Source organism: Copidosoma floridanum, unplaced genomic scaffold (genome assembly GCF_036245765.1).
Source record: "Copidosoma floridanum isolate Cflo_tuat_1 unplaced genomic scaffold, Cflo_Japanese_pri ptg000005l, whole genome shotgun sequence".
Lineage (NCBI taxonomy): Eukaryota > Metazoa > Arthropoda > Insecta > Hymenoptera > Encyrtidae > Copidosoma > Copidosoma floridanum.
The window spans coordinates 1,066,746-1,092,248 of NW_028321882.1; the positions used below are offsets into that span (position 1 = coordinate 1,066,746).

The 25,503-nt window shown below is 32.6% G+C and overlaps 1 protein-coding gene across 2 annotated transcripts in view; it reads right to left on the minus strand.

Annotated features, from left to right (window-relative positions):
• Positions 1–25,503, minus strand: part of Lrch (Leucine-rich-repeats and calponin homology domain protein) — a 757,344-nt gene that overhangs the window by 190,717 nt on the left and 541,124 nt on the right. For both annotated transcript variants that reach the window (XM_089598107.1, XM_089598106.1), the window contains exons 10-11: positions 294–442; positions 77–214 (exon numbers count right to left, since the gene is read on the minus strand). In XM_089598107.1, coding sequence (XP_089454233.1) covers positions 77–214; positions 294–442 — 287 coding nt within the window. The remainder of the gene's footprint in view (positions 1–76; positions 215–293; positions 443–25,503) is intronic.

Consider the following 25,503-nt stretch of genomic DNA (forward strand, 5'->3'; position numbering starts at 1 on the left):
AATTTTACATTCAGTGCATAGTAGCATTTTTATGTTAATATTAAGTATTTCCAAACATTCCAATAAAAATACTTACAACTGCTGGTGAAGGAACATGAATACTTGCAACTGAATGAGGTCTTACGTAATTAGCTAAGTGACAGAGAACCACACCATCCGCTAATGCTGGAGCTAGCTCATTAGGAAGGGTGATTTTCAGTCTTGTTTCTATGTGCTGTTGAAAAAAAATGCACTAGTGAGTTAAATTTACTGAATACGTCAAAAAATTTTATTATGCTATTCATATTTCCTACGCGTCGCAATTGCTGTATTAAATCTGCTTCTTCTTTGGCACGCTCATACTCTCGTCTCATAGTGAACGAATAGTTTTCTGATGAGTTAATATTCCAAGTAATATTTTGAGGTGAACGAGGACGACACATTTGATTCGAATCTGCATTACCTAAAATAAATTAATCATTAAAATTGTATAAAAACGCCAACATTAGAATGTGTTGGATGATTACAAACTAAGTGTTTTTTTAAAATTACTTTATACGTTTAAAAAACTGTGCCCTTACATTTAAGGTACTACTGAAGTAATAGTCAACAGAGTAAGAAGTTAAGTTATAATATTTTTGCAGATTTTTTGTTATACCTAGGATATTACTTTATAACCTGTTTTTTAAATATGTTAAATTTTTTTTTTACCACCAAAATTTTAAATGATGGTTAGAGGTCGTAGACTTATTCTACAAATAAATTTAATTTTTGTTTGTGAGAAACCAGACGTGAGCCTAACGGTCTTACTTACCCTTACTTACAGTATGATTTCTTTAAAAATTTGTTGACTCAGTATTATAATGTCGAGTTTCGTTGAGTTATATAATAATAAAAGTGTATCGAACGACATATTTATATCTAACATACTAGTTTAGGGGTGATACGATTCCAATTTTCATAGTATGGAACAGACACCCATATACATATATATATATGTGTGTGTGTGTGCGTGCGTGCGCGCATGCGCATGTGAGTGTGTGTATCACTTAATACGCTTCAGTTCCACTCAAAATTTTGATATACTGCTCAGTATACTCTAAATCAACAATACAATTCCTATATGTTAAAAAGGCTGCCAAGTCTGTTGTACGATCATTTGGTGCACTGAAAAAACTATGGGCCTATACAGCTACCAACTTCGTATCATATGAATTGAAGCTCACAAGTGGTCGAGTAGCAGTCCCACGCTCAATGCACTGTACCACTCATAAGATTATGGAACTGTGTATCTACCAAAAATGGGAGGGTATGCATCCTATTGAAACGTGGCCGCAATAAAGTCACATCGTGAGACTTGCGCACTACCACAGGTGGCTGGTCGTACTTATCATAGTACAAGGTATCGAATCCCGACTACAAACTGTGGGACCGAATCAAGACCATAAGTGGACGTGCACAGCAGCCATAAGGAATTGCTTATAGCATTGCTGTTAGCCACGACTTGCCATGTTATGAGTGTACCTATATTTATACTTATAACAATAGTGAGCCACAGCTGTGTATATATGTGTATATATATATATGTACATATATATATATGTGTATAAATATAGGGTCTCTTTATATATACATTTATGTATGTATAAATTTTATTTTACCAGATTTTTGAAATAAATTACCTGGTATAAATTTTTTTGAGATAATGTGATGTCTGTCTATGTTTAATAAATATCTCATTTTTATATTAAAAAATTGACTATGGTGAACGTATACAAAAAACAAATTATGTTTTTTTTATTTTTTTATTTTTTGTTAAGCAATATTTCTCATCCGATTATCGCAAACTCTATTCACCCAAAGTATAAAGAAAAAAAGAAAAATCTGAAACTTACAAATTATGATGGAGTATTATATTCATCGTTTGTCCTCATCATCCAAAAGTTCTGATACTTCATTTGCATATGAATGACCATCAAAATTTTCAACATTGTACACAGACGCAAATATATACAAATAGTTATGTATTTCATAAATCTTTTCTACCATATCAAAAATAAGACAATCAACACCATTTTCATTATAAGAAAAACTGCCCCTTTTTAAAATTTCTAACACAAAATTTTTATGCACTTCATAATTTATGATTGACATTTTTCTATTATTTTTTAAATTAAGCATGAATTTCATCACCTGCTTTTTTTACCAATTGATCCTGCCTCGTAGTCCATATGTACATTTTTATGAGAGTTAAATGCATTAGCTATTTCTTTTAGTGAGTGAATTTTACGATCTGATGGTATATCTTCATAGTGCATTGCTGGTCCATTTTCCAAGAGTATTCTGGCGTAGTGCGTCAAAAAATGCATCTTAGGCTGGAGTTCGCCGAAGAGTTGAATGTAGAGAGAGTTCTTATGAACCCGTTCTTTTAACATATCCACTCCACCCTCAACTATCTTTGGTGACATAATAATTCCAAATGACTTAAGAAAAAGTAAAATAATTCCCAAAAAACATCTTTTTGGGTATCATATCACCAATAATGATAGGTTAGTAAATTATTTAAGTGCTCAATTCAGCTACTGACTATTTTAAATAAATCTTTGTAATTTTACTCTGACTTTTACTATCTTTATATCGTTCAACCTAGATTAATCGTTGCTTACATGATTCTAAGCCATAAAACGGAAAATTTTAAATATTACCACTGAGTGTGCTAAAAGTAAATAACTTATACTTAAAAATAAGCCCCGAGTGTAATGAATAGCATCGACTAATGGATTTTCTGCAATGTAAAAATTAGGTATTTAGTTAAGTACACACTCTTCAACAACTGAGGTACAACGCACGTTTATCCATTCATTTTTATAGTTTTTTTTCCGTTCAAACTTTGTGCTTTAATTCTTTTGTTAAATATTAAAACTCATCTGCAGGAGCTGTATGTTTCCTGCAACAGAATTAAACTGTGAAACTGCGAGAAAACTCAGAAATGTAATTTAGGCCCAAATTATCCTCGTTTATTAATACACATTGAAAGCGAAAATGTTCTCAACACCTTCTAAATAAACTAAAATACTATTTACAAATACATTATCAGGCTAGTAAATCAAATTGTCAAGAACTGCTAAATTATCTCATTTTTTTGGTTTTAGAATAAAAATTGTCGTTAGAAAAGTATGGTCGACATTGCCAGAAAATTGTGGAGAAAGGCATGGAGAAGATAAGTAACCACCGCCAAATTTGTGTTCTCCTGCGTGTCATTCAAAATCATCGAAAAGGAAGGTTGTAAAAAAATTAGTTCTTTTTCAAAATTTCTGTACTTATGTTTCTACAATACACTCTGCATGATATTTCATTACGTTTCCGTAGATTACTTGTATCCTTTAAGCTGTACACAAGTGTCAGCATGTAAATGCATTCAAATATGCTGTGTTATCACAGTCGCAATTCATGTTTTTATTTTTTCCAATCTTGTAAGTACACGTAATAACACCAAACAAAATTTATTACTGTACATTAATATAATACAACTCAAATCATTGACATATTTGGTCAATTCACTCTTAATAACCTTTTTCTAAATTTGTTAAAAAATTTTCCTATAAAGCTCCGTGTATTCTGGCGATCTTAGTGAGGGACAATTTCTCTCACTCGACGGCGCCACCTGACATAGGGACATAGCGAAAAGGCTGGCACAACTAGAGTACAGCTCGACAGAGTCTTTACCCCAGTTACCCTTCCTAGATTCTCTCTCCATGTGATATATGTATGGTTAACCCAAGCCCACTTTTTAGATAATGTATAACATCTATGTCCCCTCTACCTAAGTACGCGGTAGCCAAGTGGGCTGCGTAACTCAAACTTATGCTGGTCATACTTTCGAATCTCATTCTTGAGAACTATTTTTTGTTATAATTATTTCTTAATACTACCATAACTACCATTAAAATATGTTAATTAACATAAAGTAACAAATAAAAAAGTGCACAGATAAATAATTTGAAATGCATTTAATTATAATTACGATGTGCAGTTGTTAGCAGAAACTTACTACCTACAAATTACTACAAAGCTTTCATAACCATAAAAGATCACTATTAATAATAAAAACAACAAACATTTGAAGCCCTTGATTATTAAAATCTATTAATGCGTATTTCATGTATAAATGAATGAGCTATCCCCAAAAAATTTTATTATTTTTCTAACAAAGTCTAATCAGAGTAAGTGTACAAAGTGGTTAAGAAAAGTTGCAATACGGTTACAACAATGCTTCATAAAAGTACACTTTTTTGTAACTGAGATAATTAAGGATATACCTTTTTCATGAATGCTTTTATTAATTACAGACAAGTTAGCACATTTAATTGTATTTGAATTTTTTAAATTTAAATTAACAATGATTATTATAAATTATTACAAAATAAATTTTTCGTTGGTACAAAATGCAAATACCGCCTTACGCCTGTAAAACAATTTTCTGCCAATGGGCAGCAAATAATCAAAAATAGTACTTTGCGTCCTCGGTAAAAAAAAAAAAAAAGTAACATGACGTTAATACAAACTAGTGACAAAATGTGCTGTATTAGGCAGATTTTTACACTACCCTTGAGGTACGGCCAATAGCACGTTAGGTTGTTTTTATTACAAGTACGCCCAAAATTTTAACTTGATGTGTTTGGCTTAGAAAACTTAATAATTATCGTTGAATAGTGACGCAAATGTGTATAAAGATGTTCTTATAACGCAGGTACCCTTGCCAAGAGCCGTTTCAGCATAAATTTCAGGAGCGTACAGGTTAAAGTAAACATGGGATATTTCTTCTATGTGATCGTGAACAACAAAATTTGTTAAAAGTCAAAGATGAAGAGATTTTGCATGTGAAAAATTAGACCCAATTTCTTCCATAATTTGTATTGTTAACCAGTTAAACAGATATATCATTAATCCTTTTGTTTGGAAAATAGTATTAAAAGAGTTGAAAAATTCAAGCATAAGGCTTATTAAAAAAACGTAAAATTTAAAATGAGCATCACATAAGGCATACAAAATTTTTTTCGCAGAAGATTTTTTCTTTTCTCCAATTTTGTCATGATTTTCAGCTTTAAATTTCAGGTTATTTATTTTTGCACTTCTGTTTTCGAATTCTACAAGTCTAAAATAATCAATTAATACATAATAGTCAACGCGTATTCTGTCAGAACATTTTTGGGTTTCCAGCTATCGTGTACCCGATAATCTTTCGATATTATTTTGTGGCAATCCACGTTAGCTGAGGCATTCTTGAAGCTCCTAGAAACGTTTTGGGCTGTGAGAGAAGTAGTTATGTATCACATTGATCATAGTTTCAACCATTTTAGCAATTTGATTACTACTTGACTTGCCAACTAAAATAGAGGTATGGCACATATAATTTAATAATATTAAAAAGGGAACGACATATTTAAAATGCTTTTAGAAACCATTCATTTTCCCGTCATGATACTAGCATTATCGAAAGCTAAAGGTAATAAATTGTCAAAGCTGATATTATTGTCTTCGAAAAATTTCTGTAAGACTAAAAAGATATCCATAGCCAAAGTTTATAGGGAATTTGATTTTAAAAGTTAAAGTAGGTGCTCGACAATTTTTTCCTTCCTCAAGTCAAAATACTGCACTGAAAGGCACAAAAGCTTTGTATTGCTTATATCAGTGCTTTCATCAACAATAATAGAATAATGAACATTGTTTAAAGTGTTTACAACACTTTCAAATACAGGACGAAACAGCAGTGTTTTTAGAACGCAAGAGGTTTTTGTTTGCTCCATCTGCATGCACTTTCCTGCTGAAGGATCAAGTGGTACCTTTTGAATCAGTGGTACAAAAACATCTGTCAACTTGATTGAGAAGTGTTCTGCCATAAAATATGCAACTCTCATTTCAGAGGTCTGTATTTTTTGTTGCAGCAAAAGAAAGGGTAACCTTACAGTTTTAAATGCTTCCGATTTTTTTGCTTTTTCGATCGAGTTTCCATATAAAAAAGAAAAGGCATGTCGATCAACATCTGACTTTCTTGTGAATTTAATGTTTTTCTTTGCAATAAATGTATTTTGCGGTCTGTGGTATATTTGGATAATTTTTTAAGCAATCTTTTAACAGTGGGTCACATGACCATCCATCTTGTCATTTGACATTAAATTTACTTTGTTTTGGAGGGTCACTTCGATCTTTGGTAGATTTTCGCTAAAAATCAAGTTTCGAGAACAAGTTCAAATGATTTTAAAAAAGTACAAAAGCAAAGCTTATCAGTACTAATAAACACGGAAGCAAACGTAAAACCGAAATATAGATCCGATATAAAGACATGCATGGGATAATCGAATTAACACAAAAAAATTATATAAATCCCGAAAAAAATACTAACGATTGTCACTAATATAAAAAACGCAAAGTACACATGAACAAAGCTAAGAAGGAGTATATTTACAGCTAGTCCAAGACAAACAGATTAAGTGAGTTCAAACACCAATACCACAAGCACAAACCTAATAACAAATATCGATAAAAATCTGAAAAAATTGATACCTCTAGATCAACGCATGCCTTAAAAGATAAAAAACGCGAGTAAGCACAAAGCAACATAGATTACGACTTCTTCACAATACTGTCTACAAAATTAAAAAAAAAAAAAAAGCACTATCAATATTTTATATAATCGTATGCATGCACTAATTAACTTTATGAAAGCGAAATAGTTACTAATAACACAGTAATCACCGTATCACAAGTCACCCAAAAAATATGAAAGTGGATAATTACATAACTACGTGTGTGCATTCTGCAGATTCTATACTACATGACTATAAGTGTGAAAAAACAAAAGACGACGCAGCTCGTACACCAGACTGCAAGGAGCTTACAACGTATAGCTATACCATTCACTAAGTAAATACATTGCATGTATGGTAATTGGCGATATCAGGTGGTATAGGCATGAAGAATCTAGACAATTCAAGGTAGTGCAACAAACCGCTAAACCTAAGCAACTATGGTTATATTTTGTGTGACATCAATTAATTGCATCCATAGTAATTCACGTATCGGAAGACAACACATGGTAGTGCAGCAGACCACCAAAAGCTAACAACTACTGGTACATAATGTAAAACATCAGTTTACAGCATGTATGCTAATACGTCAATAAGAAATTTAGTAAATGATTATTTTTAACTAAGCTACATTAAGTCACGCAGACTCTTTATAAAAATGACAGGTGGATTAATACAGTTTTCACTATCGTATAGTCATAGAATCGTTTAATATATGATCTTTGAGTGTAGCTGTAAGCGATTTAATGACTTTTAAATGAGATTTCTAACATAAAAGCCTAAAGAATATCAAAAACTGGTTTTTTAAGTAAGGTGAGCGTAAAATAGTAAATAAAATAAAAAAATGTAGTTTTATAAAACATTGAATGCATAAAAATATTCTTCTTATTAGCTAGAAGATTGCACAAAGACTGTAAGGAAAAGTAAAACAATAATTAAGGCATGATTTTGATATTTTTAGTTTTAAGTTATAAAATATGCATAAATTGTTTTCAGCTCTACTGTATTTTTTATGAACCCTCTGGTTTTTTTTTATTTTAAGTAATAACAAAAGGAGCGTTGAGTATTTAAGGTATGAATTCAAATTTCAAGTTGAAAATAAGTGAGCAGGAAATCTGCCTAATATAGTACATTATGCCACTAGTTTGTTTTAACGACATGTTACTGTTTTTTTTTTTTTTTTTTTTTTTTACCGAGGATGCAAAGTACTATTCTTTGATAATTTGCTGCCCATTGGCAGAAAATTATTTAAGGGCGTAAGGCGGCATTTGCATTTTGTACCTACGATAAATTAATTTTATAATTTATAATAATGATTGTCAAATTAAATTAAGAAAATTAAAATTAAATTAAATGTGCTGACTTACCTGTAATTAATAAAAGCATGCATAAAAAAGTTATATTATTGATCATCTAAGTTAATTACAAAAATGTGTCTTTCATGAAACATTGCTATAACCGTATTGCATTTTTTTTAACCACTTAGTACACTCATTTCGTCCAGATTTCGTAACGTAAATAATCAAACTTTCTCGGAATATTTCATTTCTATAAACATTAGATGAGGATTGATAGATCTCCACAATTAAGGTCTTTAAATGTTTGTTAACGCGTGATTCCGAGCTAATTAAGAAAATTCCGCAGCTAACTTCTCCGACATAGAGATTGATAAATCTCCAATCCAAGTGTCACCACTCAGCTCTCCCCAGACAGAGAAAAACGCTTTCAACAGCAGCACGCTAGACAGAGACTTTACGCTACTCAACTGGAACGCGAACAGTATAACACATAAAACGACTGAACTTAAATACATACTCCAGACAAAAGACATCAAAATTGCATGCATCACAGAAACACACCTAGACTACACAAAAACACTCTACATACCAAATTACATGGTACACAGATGTGACAGACGCGAAAAATCCGATGGCGGAGTGGCTATCCTTGTACGCAAGGTATCCGCCATTGAGTCATAAGTACGGACGCTGCCAACTGCAAAGTAGTCAGAGTCAAAGTACACACTACCTCATTTGCCTTCATCAGAATCTTCTCCCACTATTCTCCTCCAACGGATGATCCAAACCTCCAATTTATAACCTCGCTGTTTGACTCCAACATCCCATCGATAGTTGCTGGTGATTTGAAAGCCAAGCACAAATCGTGGGGATGCAAACACGAAAATCCTAAGGGTCGTTCCCTCCTCAAACACTTGTGCAACCTCAACATCAACATTGAGGTTCCGAGTGAACCGACTCACTATCCCAGCTCATCAGACCAAGACCCAGATATCTGAGATATATTCCTGACGTGAAACTTTACCATCCCTACGGAACCACAAACATCCCCAGACCTACCTTGCAACCATAACCCAGTCTACTTAGAGATCCCTAGATCCCTTCTCACCATAACCAGCCGTCTAGACTGGATCCACCTTGCGTATAACCTCAAATCCTCCCCATTTAAATGTCGTCCCATCAGGTCCCAAACGGAACTCGACATAGCAATTGATGAATTCACAGACGAACTCAACAGGTGCACACAAGACGCCACCACAACACCCACAGATTTTCAACACACACTTCAACTCCCCCGCGATCTCCTGCGTCTCATCAAGAAGAAGAAAAAAGTCCAGAAACTCTGGCAAAAACGGAGAACCCCTAAATTAAAAGTTCACCTTAACTCCCTTGAAAGGGAAGTCAAATCCAAAGTATTCGAATTTCGAAACAAGGAATTCAACAAATTCGTGGCCGAGGCAGAATCCCACCTAAGAAATGCTTAGAAGGTCGTCAAAAAACCCCGTAACAAAGGGCCTTCCCTCCCGCTCCTTCAACAAAGAAACAATCTCTACTCGCTAGATTCGGACAAAGCAGAGATTTTTGCCGATTCGCTGCAAAATAAATGCTCCCCCAACCTTAGCGCTAAAGAACTAGCGCAGAAACACGCGAGAATCAACCACGTGGTGCAGCAACAGGTCCTTGACAATCAAGATTTCGAACACTGCACACCCTTCGAAATCAGAGGCATCATCCGCTCCCTAAAAACTTGGAAAGCCCCTGGCAGTAACGGTATCTCCAGTAGCGTCCTGAAAATCCTCCCACAAAAATTCATTACGGCGATTTGCAACATCACCAACACCGTAATGCGCCTTCGATATTTCCCAATTGCATGGGAGGTGGCTACGGTCATCTGCCTCCCGAAGCCGGAAAAACCTCTCAGCAACCCCTCGAGCCACAAATCCATTAGCTTACTCTCATCGCCCAGTAAAATCACCGAAAGCGTCATTATTACCCACCTAAACAAGAATGCCACGGAAAATAGCATCCTTCCAGACGTGCAGTATGGTTTTAGAGCCAGACTTTCGGCCGTACACCAGCTTCTGAAAGTCACCAAAGACCTTTCAGATAGCCTCATCCACAAAAACTTCACCGCTGTAGCTTTTCTAGATGTACAGCAGGCCTTTGACAGAGTTTGGCACGAAGGCCTCCTGTACAAGCTTATTCAGTTAGGTTTTCCGCACTACCTCATCGGCACCAACCGACAGATTCATCCACGTTAAAGTAGGCAACTCTCTCTCCAACCTCCATCCAATAACCTCTAGAGTCCCCCAAGGCTCCAAACTCTCACCCACCCTTTTCAACATTTTTTGCCACAACCTGCCCCAGCACGAAAACATCAACACGTACGTCTATGCAGACGACGTCGCGGTCAGCTGCACGTTAAAACAACACGCTCAGTGCACGACTTTTCTAAACGAGTATATCGTCACTTTCCATAACTGGTATAGTTTTTGGACACTGGTCATAAATGAGGCAAAGACTATAGCCATGATCGTTTCTTGGAAAAATCCAAGGAAGAAACTGCAGAAGATAAAGGTCAACGGAGTAGAAATCGACTAGAGCTACTCCGCCAAATACCTCGGCGTAACGCTAGACCGTCGACTCACATACGTTCGGCACATCAACAGCACCGGGGGTAAGGCATACGGTGCCTTCGTGCAACTAAAGCCCTTCTTCAACAACAAAGCAGTCTCCCAGAAGACAAAGCTGCGCACCTTCAACGCCATCATCAAGAGCATTAGCAACTACGCAATACCAACGTGGGGGCCTCAAAGGGAACCGACTACAGGGAATCCAGGGCCCTTTCATGAAGATACTGAGATCGGTCCTGGGTATTCCGTGGCACATTAGGAATACCCAGATTATCAAGGAGTTCAACATCGTCCCTCCAATACAAGCAGTCCCCGTCCTCACGTCTAAAATCCGCGCCTTCATTAAGGACCACCCAAACCCCACCATCGCTACACTCGCGAACCTCCAACCCAGGCGCTTCGACCTTATACGACGTCTATGCACTCTAGTACAGAACCCCGAGGACCCTCAATATACTCTAGGTCTTTAATCTCCCCTGATTCCATCGGATGCATCCCCATGATCTCGCTGAAACAAACGCGTCTTCAATCCGTATGCTACCTTCAGGAGCACCCTTCTATCCGCCATATTCTTTACGGCTTCAACCCTATACAATACTTACACAAATCACAAGTACGCTTCCAAATACGCAATACCCAGTGGACTCACACATCTATACACACACATACAATAACACCAAATTTAAGCTTTTCTAACTCTATTCCGGCACAAGCCAAGATTCGAGCTTCGGCCAGATGCGTAAGTGCCCCTCCTCTCATCGCTCTGAGAGCGAACTTGCCTCCGAAATTCTCCATTATTTTCCTTCTTCTTTCTTCCCCTTATGCCCTTTTTTCTTCTAGGGAAGTGGTCCTCACGGACCTGTTCCATGCGGGGAGATAAGTTTTTAGTCGATAGGCACACCGGGTGAACCTGACACTACCACCGGATTAGCTGGGGTGTCTCTGAAGATTTTTTCCTCCCCACTCCATCAACAAAAAAAAAAAAAAAATGGCATCACTGATCAAAACAACATACATTTCTGTACTACTAACATTTTTCCAAGCATCATATTCGAATTTCTAACGCATTAATTAACGGTAGTAGAAGTATTTTCAACATTATTAGATCGAGCTGTATGTAACTAACGAAGTAATGGAATTCAAGATAGCTAATTTAGCCATCTTTCAGGATTCGTAGCATAATAAAAATTAGCAGTTGTATGTAGTTCTGATGACAGCACAACAATATAGTACTGTCGAACTGATCTGATGATGGAGCCGGAAGATATAATCTGGAACTTTGTGATGGAAAATCGTATAATAGCTGTTTAAGCTTAGTTAGAAAAGTCTTGTAATGAACTTTCACCACAATTAGGTTCCAAAGTCTGATGATACAGCCGGAAGATAGGCACTAGCATTCCATGATGGAAAATCGTATCATTGTCGTGTTTGCACTTGTGAAAAAGGCCACGTAATGGACTATGAACACAATCGGGTTCCAAGGTTATAACAAACCTATTAAATTTTGAATAGAGTACATTTTTATGTACGTGCCTGTAAATAATATATATAGATCTGTACACAGAGAGTGTAATAGAATAATATTGATATATCCATGTACGATGTATATTTAAGTTTAAATAGGGTAGTAGATCATTTAAGCTCCTACCCAAGCCAAGGTAAGAGACGTGCCAAGGGCCAAATGGCACGAGGGTAATTAATAATATCATGACTCCAGCAGAACCTCAGGAAACGGGGCGAGACTCTGTTGTAAAAATCCTTATTCCTCTACTCGGACGTCTGAAGGAATCGACCGCTAAATTATTCACTTCTTGTGGTGGGGCGCTAGAACAGGAAATACTTTCTTGTTAACAAATACTAATACTAACTTTCTGTCAGAAGCTGCATGAGGTCGCGGAAGAGCATAACGATTATGCCAAAGGGTTACCAAAGGGAACCAAAGATATAACGTCCATGAACAAGAACTCTGCATTTTTCCACTATTAACGCATAACTCTTATAAACTTGATAAGAGGCGTTTGAAATGTCAGTGAATGTCGTCTCTCCTCGCTTCTGGCGCAAGTTTTGTCTGAGTTTGACAAATTGGTACTTTGAACAAACTTTTTAATGTAGAGCCACCTTCTAGTCGTGCTACAACTCCAGTTAGAGCCCTAATCTATGTAACCTTCTTTCCATAACATTGCTTAACTTGATTTCTCAGCAAGTCATACAAAAAGTATTTTCTGTTTCAGGACGCCACATTTTTACAATAAAATGTTATAATTAAGAACACATAGTTTACACTTCAGCCTAGAAATAGAGATAACTTAAACGATCCATAATTTTTTTTTTTTTTTCGTGCATTTGTAAAAGCGTGTTTTTCATTATTTCTTCAACTATTAATTATAAATGTACACTTCGATAAATTGCCAGACACTAGCGCACACTTAAGAGTAAGACGGTTCTAATACTTTGACTGTTTTGGAGCACGCATCGACCTCGGCAATCAGTGTTTTCACTTTATAAAATTTTTTACCTATAACAACGGATGTATTTTTTATCCCACTGGGAGCTCCACAAACCATTTCGTATGCTTGTACCAAAATGTTGTGGGACACTAAGTTATTTTTTACTGCAGTTACATGAGTTTCCAACACCCATCCATCCTTCAAAAATTGTTTGATATGATTATTTATTACCATGCCATTACTTTTTTTAGTCTTAAATCTAATTTTCAAGTATAAAATGTATTTATTTACCAAGCTATGATATAACTATTTGATATTGTGAGTAAAATATTAAGAATTTAACTAGTACATCTAATATCATATACTTCTATTAGCAGTAAAATTATTTGCTACGTCTTCTTGGGTAAGTTTCCATTTTGAAGGGCCAATCTTCGGTTTTACCTTAGTGAAAATATTGAGCAATTTTGGCAGTGACAAAAGCGCAACAATATTTGCATATACTTAAAAAAAAGTATATTTAGACCCTTATTTTACAAACTTACGGAAACATTTTTTTTAAGTTAAATAAACGCTAAGGTTGCTCATACGCATACTAAAACATTTCATTTTGCGATAAAACAAAGAAAAATCTTTAAACTACTGCAAACAATTTGTAATGTGTCACTTTTAGAAAATTGTAAACATAATATTAGAACAGGAATTTAAAAAAATACCGTGCAGAAGAAACTGAAAATATTTAAAAAAAAAATTAAAGTTTATAGTGGTTTTTAGTAATTTAAGTTGTTATATTGTCTGCGCTTTGAGATTATAATTTTAATTGCAGTAGCACATTAAACTTTGAAGGAACACGTAGGCTACATTACATTGAACTAATAAGTGAAATGTATAACTTTTAATCTTTTAAATGCACCTCCATTTATGGGATTTGTAGCACCCTCATAATCGCTAATTATGTTTAATACAGCTGAGTTTTTGAGGTTTTGCTTTCCAACTTTGGTGATTTTTGGTATCAAAGTAGGCCATTCATTCGATAAATTATCAACTGATTTAGTATTACATATATATATATATATATATATATATATATATATATATATATATATATATATATATATATATATACACATATATACAACTGCTGATAATCAAGTTGGAGTCGGTAAAGTAGTACAATACTCATACTTTGAATAATTGATGGCGGAGTAAAGCGTGTAAAATTAAAAAAAGGAATATTTACCAGTTTATGTCCATCTGAGCTAGAAAGTTTGATGGATTTCTCAACAATTTGATTCGTTGTTAATTTTTAACAATTTTCTCTCCTTGTAATCAATAACTTCATCCACTTTGTTTTAAAATCATCATCTACACTGACAAAACTGCTGTTTGATTTCTTTACTTCGTTGAGAGGAACTAAAATTAATACAATACGTACGATAAAATGCGGTGCTCTACGTTGTAAATTATACGTGATGAATTTTTGAAACTACGAAATCACGAGTATCAATGGCTTCTCTGTATTTTCTTTTTCCACTAGTCTCGCACCTAAGTTTTCTTGTTTTATTGCATAGATTTTTGAATATAATATATAAAATTCTCGAAGCGCGAAAATAGAAGTAAACTAATACTGAAATATAATAATGGTACTAATTAATCAATGATTTTAAGGTTTAATTAAAAACATTGCGAATAATTATGCATCATTCCGTTAAGACCAATCTTGCTCTATACAACTCAAATCAGCATCCATATCGAACTGTCTTGACTCGCTATCCATAATTTCTATATTCGATTGAGTGCTCTGCTCAGAACTAGAAGGTATGGGAGAATTTGATGAAAATGCTAAAGCATTTGTAAGTAATCTTTTGAATTTAGAGTGATCTTAAATAACTAATACATTTGAATGAGATATTTTGAATGTATTGAATTCGTTAAACTCAAGTAAATATTGAGCACCTCGATTTTGCATCAAGTCACGACCATTCTGAACTCCCGGAGGGATCATTAACGTAACGAGAGTTAACGTTGCATAATTAACTTGAGCTAGATTACTAATAGCAGAAGGAATCATCTAGGCACATCGATACATAAATTGGAATAAATTAAAATGCAAAAAATATAGTTGAGAAAATTTAAATACATTGAAAATGATGATGAGTTAACTGAAGAGTAAGTTTGAGCTATTTACAATTGGTATCTCATATATCTGCATAGATATACATTGACGACCATACATAGTCTATTGTAGATGCAGTCTTATGGCTGCTGCGCGCACCCATCTATGGTCTTGATTCGGTTTCACAGAGTCGGGTTGCGATACCTTTTTATGATACGTACCCACAGGGAGCTGATCGTACGTATTAACGAATTCAATACATTCAAAATATCTCATTCAAATGTATTAGTTATTTAAGATCACTCTAAATTCAAAAGATTACTTACAAATGCTTTAGCATTTTCATCAAATTCTCCCATACCTTCTAGTTCTGAGCAGAGCACTCAATCGAATATAGAAATTATGGATAGCGAGTCAAGACAGTTCGATATGGATGCTGATTTGAGTTGTATAGAGCAAGATTGGTCTTAACGGAATGATGCATAATTATTCGCAATGTTTTTAATTAAACCTTAAAATCATTGATTAATTAGTACCATTATTATATTTCAGTATTAGTTTACTTCTATTTTCGCGCTTCGAGAATTTTATATATTATATTCAAAAATCTATGCAATAAAACAAGAAAACTTAGGTGCGAGACTAGTGGAAAAAGAAAATACAGAGAAGCCATTGATACTCGTGATTTCGTAGTTTCAAAAATTCATCACGTATAATTTACAACGTAGAGCACCGCATTTTATCGTACGTATTGTATTAATTTTAGTTCCTCTCAACGAAGTAAAGAAATCAAACAGCAGTTTTGTCAGTGTAGATGATGATTTTAAAACAAAGTGGATGAAGTTATTGGTTACAAGAAGAAAAAGTTTAAGTTTTGCAAGCTATCCAATTTAATGAACTACTTTATCAAAAAGTTTGCATCGTTTTCTCTAGAAACTAATGATATAACCACAATCACTTTATTTCTAACATAATTTAAAGATGAAACATTTTTTAATCACGCGCATTTAAACACGTTGACATGTAATTTATTTAACCAGTACTTACAATTATGTCTTTTTATTAATTAATTAAGTACGAACGTTCTCCATGACAGTTATTAAAAGCTATATTATTTTAACATTCAATAATTTTCTATTATGTAGAAAAACCCTGAAGGCTATGTGTAACTCACTGAAACATCTCTTAAAGAATCCTAATTTAGCATAACTGAATGTATTAATTATTAATGTTGAATTTCTAATTACCTAGCGTGGTGTACCTTATACTTGGGTTCACAGCTTGTTATTCAGGGCGCTCCAAAAATAATTTAGGTCCTGTATCTTATTAGTGAAATTGTACTAACACTAGAGCTGTGTTACATGATTTGATGATAACAACTATTACATTGAACATTACGTAACTCAATTTTAAGATTATCTCTTACGATAGGTACGATAGAATAAGCAAAAAAGTCGCTAATTTTTCCAGAATTCTGATTGCAAAGCAAAAGTTTTGTCCAGTAGATAATTATGACATAAATTAAAAAATCTAAACACAAACATTTTTAAATGGTCACAAATGGTCCAAAAAATGTTAAAAAATTGTCAAAACCGGTTTTTCCCACCTGGCATCGTGAGGCTTAAGTTAAAAAGAAAAACTTTTAACAGGCTTATACGCCATGGAAAGAAGAAAAAAACGAGCTGTAAATGAACTTAATTGGTTCAGCGATGATCCGCTAATTGCGAAAAACTATCAATGTTGCTAGAAATTTTCAAAATTCATAACCCCTGTTCTTGTGAAAATTAAGAGGTTAATTTTTAATAAGCTCAAGTTTCTGTATGTACTAAGGACCACCTGAAATTTCAGCAAAATGGTACGTATACTTTTTGTAAACTGCAACTGAATGCAAAAAAGCCATTTTGTTAAAGGCTCTATATAAGTTGTGGTGCAGCAATGCTCTATTTTTTACGGAATTATTTTCTTCAATAGTCAATAAACAATTTACTCAAGTTCTAAGCTCTTATCTTTCGTAAGAGTTGATAAAAAAATTATTTGAAATAATGGCATTTCGTGTACTTAGCTGTACGACGCGCATGAAAAGGCAATCCACCAGGGCCATGCTGCGAAAAGTAGGTGTGGCATAGCGTGGCAGCTCGCCCTTACACGCTTGCCATACAGTCAAGTGCAAAATGTCCGACGCAAAAAGTGGGTTTTAACCATTTTTTTCATTTTTTAGACCATTTGCAACCATTAAAAAAGTGTTTAATTTTAGTTCTTTTAATTTGTATCAGAATTATCTACTGAAGGTAACTTTTTCTCCGGAGTCAGAACTAAAAACTAAAAAAAACTGATTCTACCACACTGTACGACAGATGATAAAAAAAATGAAAAAATAGGTTATGTTAAAATAAGATGCAATCGTCTGCCTTATCATTTTTTATTTTTTTCTATTATGCTTTACATCATGTTATTAGACAAAACTTGAATATATCACTCATCTAGCACTGAATTTCTCGTAAGAAGCGAATGCAAACAAATACTTTCACTCTTAATTATTTCAAAATACTTTTTAAATTTTACTTTCAACAAATTACACATTTGATTTTTGTTCACATATTAATCACATATTAGTCCCCTATTTAGTCATCCTCATGTCTGATTACTTAATATTATTTGGAGGTTTTAAGCCTATGAGTATTAACTGTATTGACATTACAGTTGTTATAATACTTGTGCTGGGGGTTCCATATGCAATTATTCTTTTATACTTTTTACATGTAAACTGATAATAATCTACTATCATTTAATAATTTGTTTATTCAATAATTTTTTCATGTTCACTGCACCACGTCGTTGGCGCTGTAGATAGAACTGTTTTTTAAAAATTATTTTTAAGCTTCAATAATTCCGTAGACCTTACATATTCTTTTTTATGGTGCTTAGATTAACAGAAGTGTAGGTAAAAAGAGTACTAATTATAAAAAAAATCATTTTATAAATTTAAAATCACCCCTTTAAGCAATATAACAACTAAAATAAGAATTAAAAAATTATTAGATAAAATACAATCTTAAAAGATTAATGCTAAAGAAAAAACCTAAAGCTAAAATAGACACCACACCACATGAGATTCTTTAAATGAATTCAAACTTCCTTGGTAAGGCATCCGCTACCTAAGACATCGAAATAAATAAAATTTTATAATTTGAATATTGGATTGTATCATAGTGTAGTATCTTATATTATTGTTTTTAAAAAATTAACTAATTTATGTATTTGATAAATATGATTTATGTTAGTATTTTTTATTTTTTTTTATTTTTTTGTTTCAGATGATTTAGATACAAATAGCTGATGACTACAAGGAAAGGGTTCTTAACGCTACCCTTGTCCTCTTGCAGACTAATACTTCCATAATGTAGCTCTCTATATGTCTACATACATTTATATTTATTCTTGTGTTATTATATGTGTAAAGCATTCCACAATAGCTTTTCACCTCCCCCTCCTCCGACTGAACAACCACTGCCATTACATTTTCCCCACAGTTCTGCTACAAAATAAGTAAAAATAGAATGCCTTTTTTTGGTTATTTTAGCCAAATATAATTTAAGTCAATCTCTCTATGGCACCTCATCAACTTATCAAAGCCACCCTCCTCAGATTCATCCACTCTCCCTGCTCATAATTTTTCTTTACCATAAAAATATACAACAATTAATTATTAAATATAAGAAACATACTATAAATACTAATAAAACCTTATAAAAGTAATGTTGATAAGTTCTGCTCATCTATTTTTTTACATAGCCCAGGGGGAATATAGTTTCACTAAATGCAAACTAATGATAAAAATGAAAAACTTTGTAAAGTGGTGAGTTTTTTTGTCATTAATTGTTACTAAGATTTTTTTATAGAAATTTCTTTTTTTTTAAGTATAAGGTTCTTGGTACGTTGATTTTTTTCTTTGTTTATATCATACTTCTATTTTAAATTGGAATATATTACATACATTTTCATGGTACAATAGAATAACATTTTAATTAATTCAAGTTTTACACTAAAAACCGTGAAACTTTCATCCTATTAGCATGTTTTATGTTTATGAGCTACCTTCAAGAGTCTCAGTAAACGACAAAAGAACAGAACTCTTCCTTTTTTTATTTTAATTAGAAGAATAAATTTAATTTGTTATAGATTCAAGGCTAAAATAGTACATGTGTTAATAAATTCAATTTTATAATCAGAAGAGCCTACCTATTTGTTAACTAAATTTTTGCTGTGAACAGGTTATAAATTCATTATTTTAATAAACACGTAACAAAAAATTTGATTATACTATTTGAATATTAATAAGGAAGTAGTTCACAAAAAATAATTTAAATAAAATATGGATAAACTTCAATACTATTATACAACACATTTACGAAGTTATCATTTCAAAATCATACTTATGAAGTTTATTATGACGGTTGAATATCAACTAGTTAATTTATACATTTCTAATTAGGTATTTCCGTCATAGAATAATAAAACATTGTGTGATGTGTGATTATTAAACGTCAAATAATTAATTACTATGATAATTAAACACAATGTGGCATGCCATAATATATATTAAAGTTATAAACTTATGAATGTTGATTATTTAAAACTTTCTTTTCACGTGACCCTTTCAATATCTAAATAAATTTATCTTTCTATATGTTCAATACATCTCATTTACATTTTTGTAACACGACAACGAGATTTATAACAGACCATAAGAAAATAAACAATTTTGTAAGTACAAACAAACAGTATTAAAGTCTCTGCCCTTGTAATTTATTGATCGTAATAGCAAATGCATAAACTACTGAAATCTGAGTTATAATAAAAATGTAAGAAACTTGAGAAGTATAATCAGTTTATAACAAATACATTAAATGTAGAATTTCATATTAATTTTAATAAACTGATTCTGAAAGAAGTACCTAATTGCGTGTATACAGCTTTAAAAATTAGCATATTAATCTCATTTGTTACCAATGATTTTTTTTAAATTAAAAATAGTATAAAAGCTTATACTTTTTTTCTACTATAAAGTAAAAGACCCCTGAAAAAAATTATATAATGAGATAAAGACAAAACCCATACACTTAAAAATACTGAGATTGTATGTAAATTTCTCTTGTAGTGACTGTCCGTTTGAATAGATCGGAGAGATGAAACGTACTTTAATACATCGTATAAACGAACAAATGAATATACAAAGCAAAGATAATGGTATCTGAACATATTTCTAATTTAAAACATAACTTTGATTGGAAATATGTTGAAATCTACGATAAAGAGTCAAATTTTTTAAAAATAAATAAAGCTGAAATGATTTGTATGAATTTAACTATATTTAATATTTTTAATAGAAAGGAAGATGTCGACTCCACCCACTCGGTATGCTTTTTTTAATGTACGAGGATCATTTCGTAGATCGTGGGACATGAGCAAACACACATTGTAATAGTTACTGTGATTTGACAGAAATTAAAAAACTTATTTATAGATAGATCCAAGTCAGCTACTCTCGCATGCATACATCCGCATACTATGATGGATAGATGAGATCTAGCTACGTACTTCATTAGAGCACCAGGCGTTTAAAAAACTGTACGCTTGCAGTTGCCTAGAGAGGGCGTCGTGAGTTCATCTCTTTTACATCAGTGTACGCTGGTATAAATGTAGAGTATCCTTACATTGATATCTATAAAACTTGTTTATTTTGTAAGCTACAACATGCTTCTAAGTTTTTAAAATTCCGACCTTCCAAAAGATTTAGTAATAATATCCGTAATTTTCTAATTCAACCTTTATAATATCAGTTTATCTTTTAAATAACTCTCGTTCATAAAATGATAATGTACCTCTATGTGTATTATCAATTTTTTGTGAAATTACCAAACTTTGCTGTGCTTACGGCTCCTGAATTGTCTCCATAAATTTGTTTCTGTAACTTTGAATGAAAAATGTCTATCAAATCATTTAATAATTTCGGTTCACTTGAAGCTTCTGACAATGCAACATATTCAACTGATGTCAACGATTCCGTTACACTACTTTGTTTACATGTTTTTCAATATATTACAATACAAAAAATCTTTTTACGTAACCAGATGTGGACTTTCTATTCATATTATCACTTTCATAATCTGAATAAAGAAAACAATCTACGAAATCAACGCTATAATTTTTCAGATGTATTAACTCTTATATTAACTAATTCTCAAAACTCTTGTCAGGTACACGTACTTTAGAATTCTCATTGCATGTTAAAAATGTGTTTCATTGTAACAATTTTGATATCTATTCAAAAAATTTATGCTGTATCTTATATCAGATATCGTGCCTGAACTTATGTTCAAAAGATCACCAATCAGATTTCTATGTTTCAAACCATTTTAAACTTTTTTTGCTCGCCCTATCTTTAAATTTATTTCCACTAGAGTGTTAACACTTTCACATTTTCAAGCTTATATTTGTTTGCCAGAGATTCAATATGACTTCTTTGACTCAATAACATTGTAAAGTTCTTATAATTATACTCGACATTAATAGCCAAATAATTCTTGACTTTTTCCATGTCTTTCATACAAAATTTTTCAGATAATTTTTTTTTCAACACATCAATAAACTTTAATCATTTACAACAAATTATTAGATAATTAATAAATGAAATAATATATACTTTATCTTTTCTGTTATTTATAAAATGCAAGCAGTTGTCTACTTTACTATTTTTATATCTCAAGTTTTTCACAAATTCGTTAAAACATTCAAACCAAGCTCTAGGGCATTTTCTTGAACCGTACAATGCCTTTTATAACTTATAAACTTTTTTAGATTTTTGTTTTAAGGCCTTGAGGTTGTTCCACATACATCTCTGACATAATTCTACAATTTAAAAATGCAGTTTGAATATTTATTTGATCAATAATTAAACCTTTCTGACAATAATAAAACAGTTATATTTTTAAAAATTGCATCTTTGCTTCTGGCAAATAAATTTGTTTAACAATTTTTTGTTGTTGAAACCCTCTGACTACAATCTAGCTTTAAATTTATTTTCATCCTTTTTCGAATAAAACTATTTAACATCCTAAACTTTCTTATCTTTTGACTTATTCACTCGTATCCACCTCTTATTTTTTTTAAACAATCAATTTCTTTTTCGTCAAATTTTTCTAATCATCAGATTTAAGACGTCCCATTGCTTCATTAAGACTTTTGGAATTTTTTGCACGACTATCATTAACATAAATAGTAGTATACATATAATCATTATATCTCTCTCGACTCTTTATATTTCTTTTCAGTCTACTGTTAACATTGTTTTCTTATTTATTCTTACATTTATTTTTTCTCTTGGTAATAAGATTGTCGTTTTCATACTAAACATTTTTAAATTCTACAAGTAAATTGGATTTATTGTCATAATTTATTCAAGCCAAATTTCAGGTAACCTTTTATAATAAGTTATTTTTTCAGGCATATTTCCTTGTAGCGTGAGCGTTTTACTTTTGTTACATTTTATTAATTTAATGTTCTCAAATTCATGTAAACATAACTCTCATTAAATAAAAAGTCTTATACATTGGTTTCTTTAAGTAAATAAGTTTGGTTCGCTATTTTCAAAAGTGAAATACAAATATAGAAAGGCAAACCTTCTACACGGAAGATTGTTGTTACCAGAAAAACAGGTACTATATGTTAGTACAAGTATTTTCGATACTCTGTACAAGAAAAATGTGTACTGGTACAGGTATATTTGGTACGGTAGTATACTTTAAGGAACCTTATTGAGTATAGCTAAACCTTGTGCTTAGTACGTCAAAATCCGATACGTGGTACGGGGTTTTCCCGTACCAGTACAGAAAGTTAGTCGGCCAGTGGGAGCATTCAGAATGTCAGTATATATATATATATATATATATATATATATATATATATATACGTAGCTGTAAAAGTTCAAGGGGTTAGGATTTCAGTATATCCACCACAACACAATATAAAGTTCAATACATTGATACGAATCCAACAAGATATAATGATAAGTGCAGTAGGCACTTGTAGTCACTTTCCTGTTGCGTATAATAATTGGTTTTCACTCGCAAAGAACAATTTACATATTGAGCCAAAATAACAATGACAATCCCATACATGTATGCAAGTCTGCATATATATACATACATATCTCCACTATATATATAAGCGCACGTACTATGCGCGGTAGACGGTACAGTAGAAAGCCATGTGCAGTATACAAATTTAATAGACTATCCATGGTACAGAAAAATCCTGTACCAATCCAGATAAGTATGTAAAAATGTGAGACTGGTTGCAGAAATCTCAAGACCTGTACGTTATTTTTCTATGCTCATCACTTTTGGTAAAGCTTATTCTGGTAACAACAATCTTCCGTGTACTCCGAGATTCTAACAAGTAATAGGGACACTCTTGGCGCCTATATTCGCGTCAACATTGTGTATTAGCTTTACTTAGTTACAATAATAATGTTCTCAAAGCTTAGTTTTATAATGATTAGACAAGTAAAAAGAGTATTTTTTTAAGTTATACAAGGATGGTGCAGACATGTTAAAGTTTTTACGGGCCTTCTAAAAAAAAATAAAAAAAATGAAAGCAGCCTTACCCTGTTTTACAACAACCATTACAGCTCTTCACCATCCCATGCTGCCTTTCAGACACTTCATCCAACCCCACAGCCGATCCATGCCACCCAACAGCCATCCTGCAGGGATGTTAGCCAATAAAAAAGATGTATGCTTTATAGTAGGTAGACACGGTAAAAATTTTTCTAATACTTAAATCTGACAAGTCTTTTGATGGAATTATGCGGGATTATTTTGTATACATGTATCTTTCTGTGTTGTACAGTGATTTTAAAGAGTCATTACACAACCCCCCCACCCTCTCGGACACTGCTTAGCCCCTCCTGGCCCATCTCTGAATAAGATAAAGTTCTATTGGTTCTTACCTCATTTTCATTGAATTAAATTTCTGTTAAGCCCCTTCTCCACTCATCACAGATATACCACTTAATTTTAAAGAGCCCTCCTCGGCATCCCACCACCTAGTGTGACGAAACGCAAAAAAAATGAGTCCAAATTCCCACTTTAACTAAATTTTTCTCAAAAAGTATTTTTTCGTATGATTTTGGTCGTCTTTGGCTCTTGTTTCAGAATTCGTTTCCCTCGCATATCTAGGTTACAACATATATTGTGTAGGTTGCGCGAAAGTCGTCACTTTACCCAAACCTGGTTGTTAATTTGTAATTTTCATGAATAATTTAATTAAAAAAAAAAGTAAACAGTGTTTCTAAAAGTTTTTAAAGGTGCTGAAAACGAAACTGACATTCATTGTGCAAAGAAGATTGTTTACACAAATTTTTTAAACTTAAGCAGCACATATTTTCTATGATTATAAAGGTAAATTACTATAAATGTAATATTTGTATTGCAAAAAAATTAGTTAAACAAATCGGTCAAACAGATATGGCACGCAACCTCGTTTAATGCCATGTTACAAAATCAAGAAAAAAAAATGCCTTTCATTTTTAACTAGCACCCTGAGGGTCTCGCTCGAGACTTACTGAATGGAACATTTTAGTGTTTTGACACGTCATGTAAAATGATTTCAGTTAAAAATTAAGCACATATTTCTGACTCTTTTCGTACCAAAAAACTTCTAATTAAAAACATTTTAGTTTGGAAGCTATGCAGTTTATTTGGTCAAATAATAAGCTGTAAATAGACAAAGAAAAACACAATGATGCTTAAATATACCGTGCGTTTCTTATGGCATAAAATAATTGTTGGCTCTAAAGGGCCGTTGATTTGCTCTTTTTTACGGTACACTAACTAAAAAGGGCTCTTTCTTAAAACTGTAAAGATTAAAAAATGATGAAGAGTACCGTGCGTACCTTATGCCATCAAATAATTGTTGGCTCTAAAGGGCCTTTGATTTGCACTTTCTCACGGTATAATAAATAAGAAGAGCTTTTTGTTCAAACTGTTAAGATTGAAAAATGACAAAAAGTACATCATTAGGAAATTGTTTTTCCCAATTCCACAACTTTATTACCAGAACAACCAAGTCCAGGAGCTTAATCTCTCCATTTTTTATCGCCTTAATAAATACAAATTCATGTTATTCTACTTATTGAAACATTGAAAAGATTCAAGTAATAACTGACTGGGTTGAAATGGAAAAAAGGTCTCTCAAGTAATGGATTCTATATTTGTCGATTTAAAGCTGCTGTTTTAATTTAAATAAATGGTATACGTCAGTTTCTTGATACCTATAACTGTATACAGTTAAAGCATTTGAAGTTTTCCTTCCAGTTCAGCCTTTTACGACTATAGGCATGGTTAAAACTTATGTGAGCCCTAAAGGATACTTTTTGTCCACTTT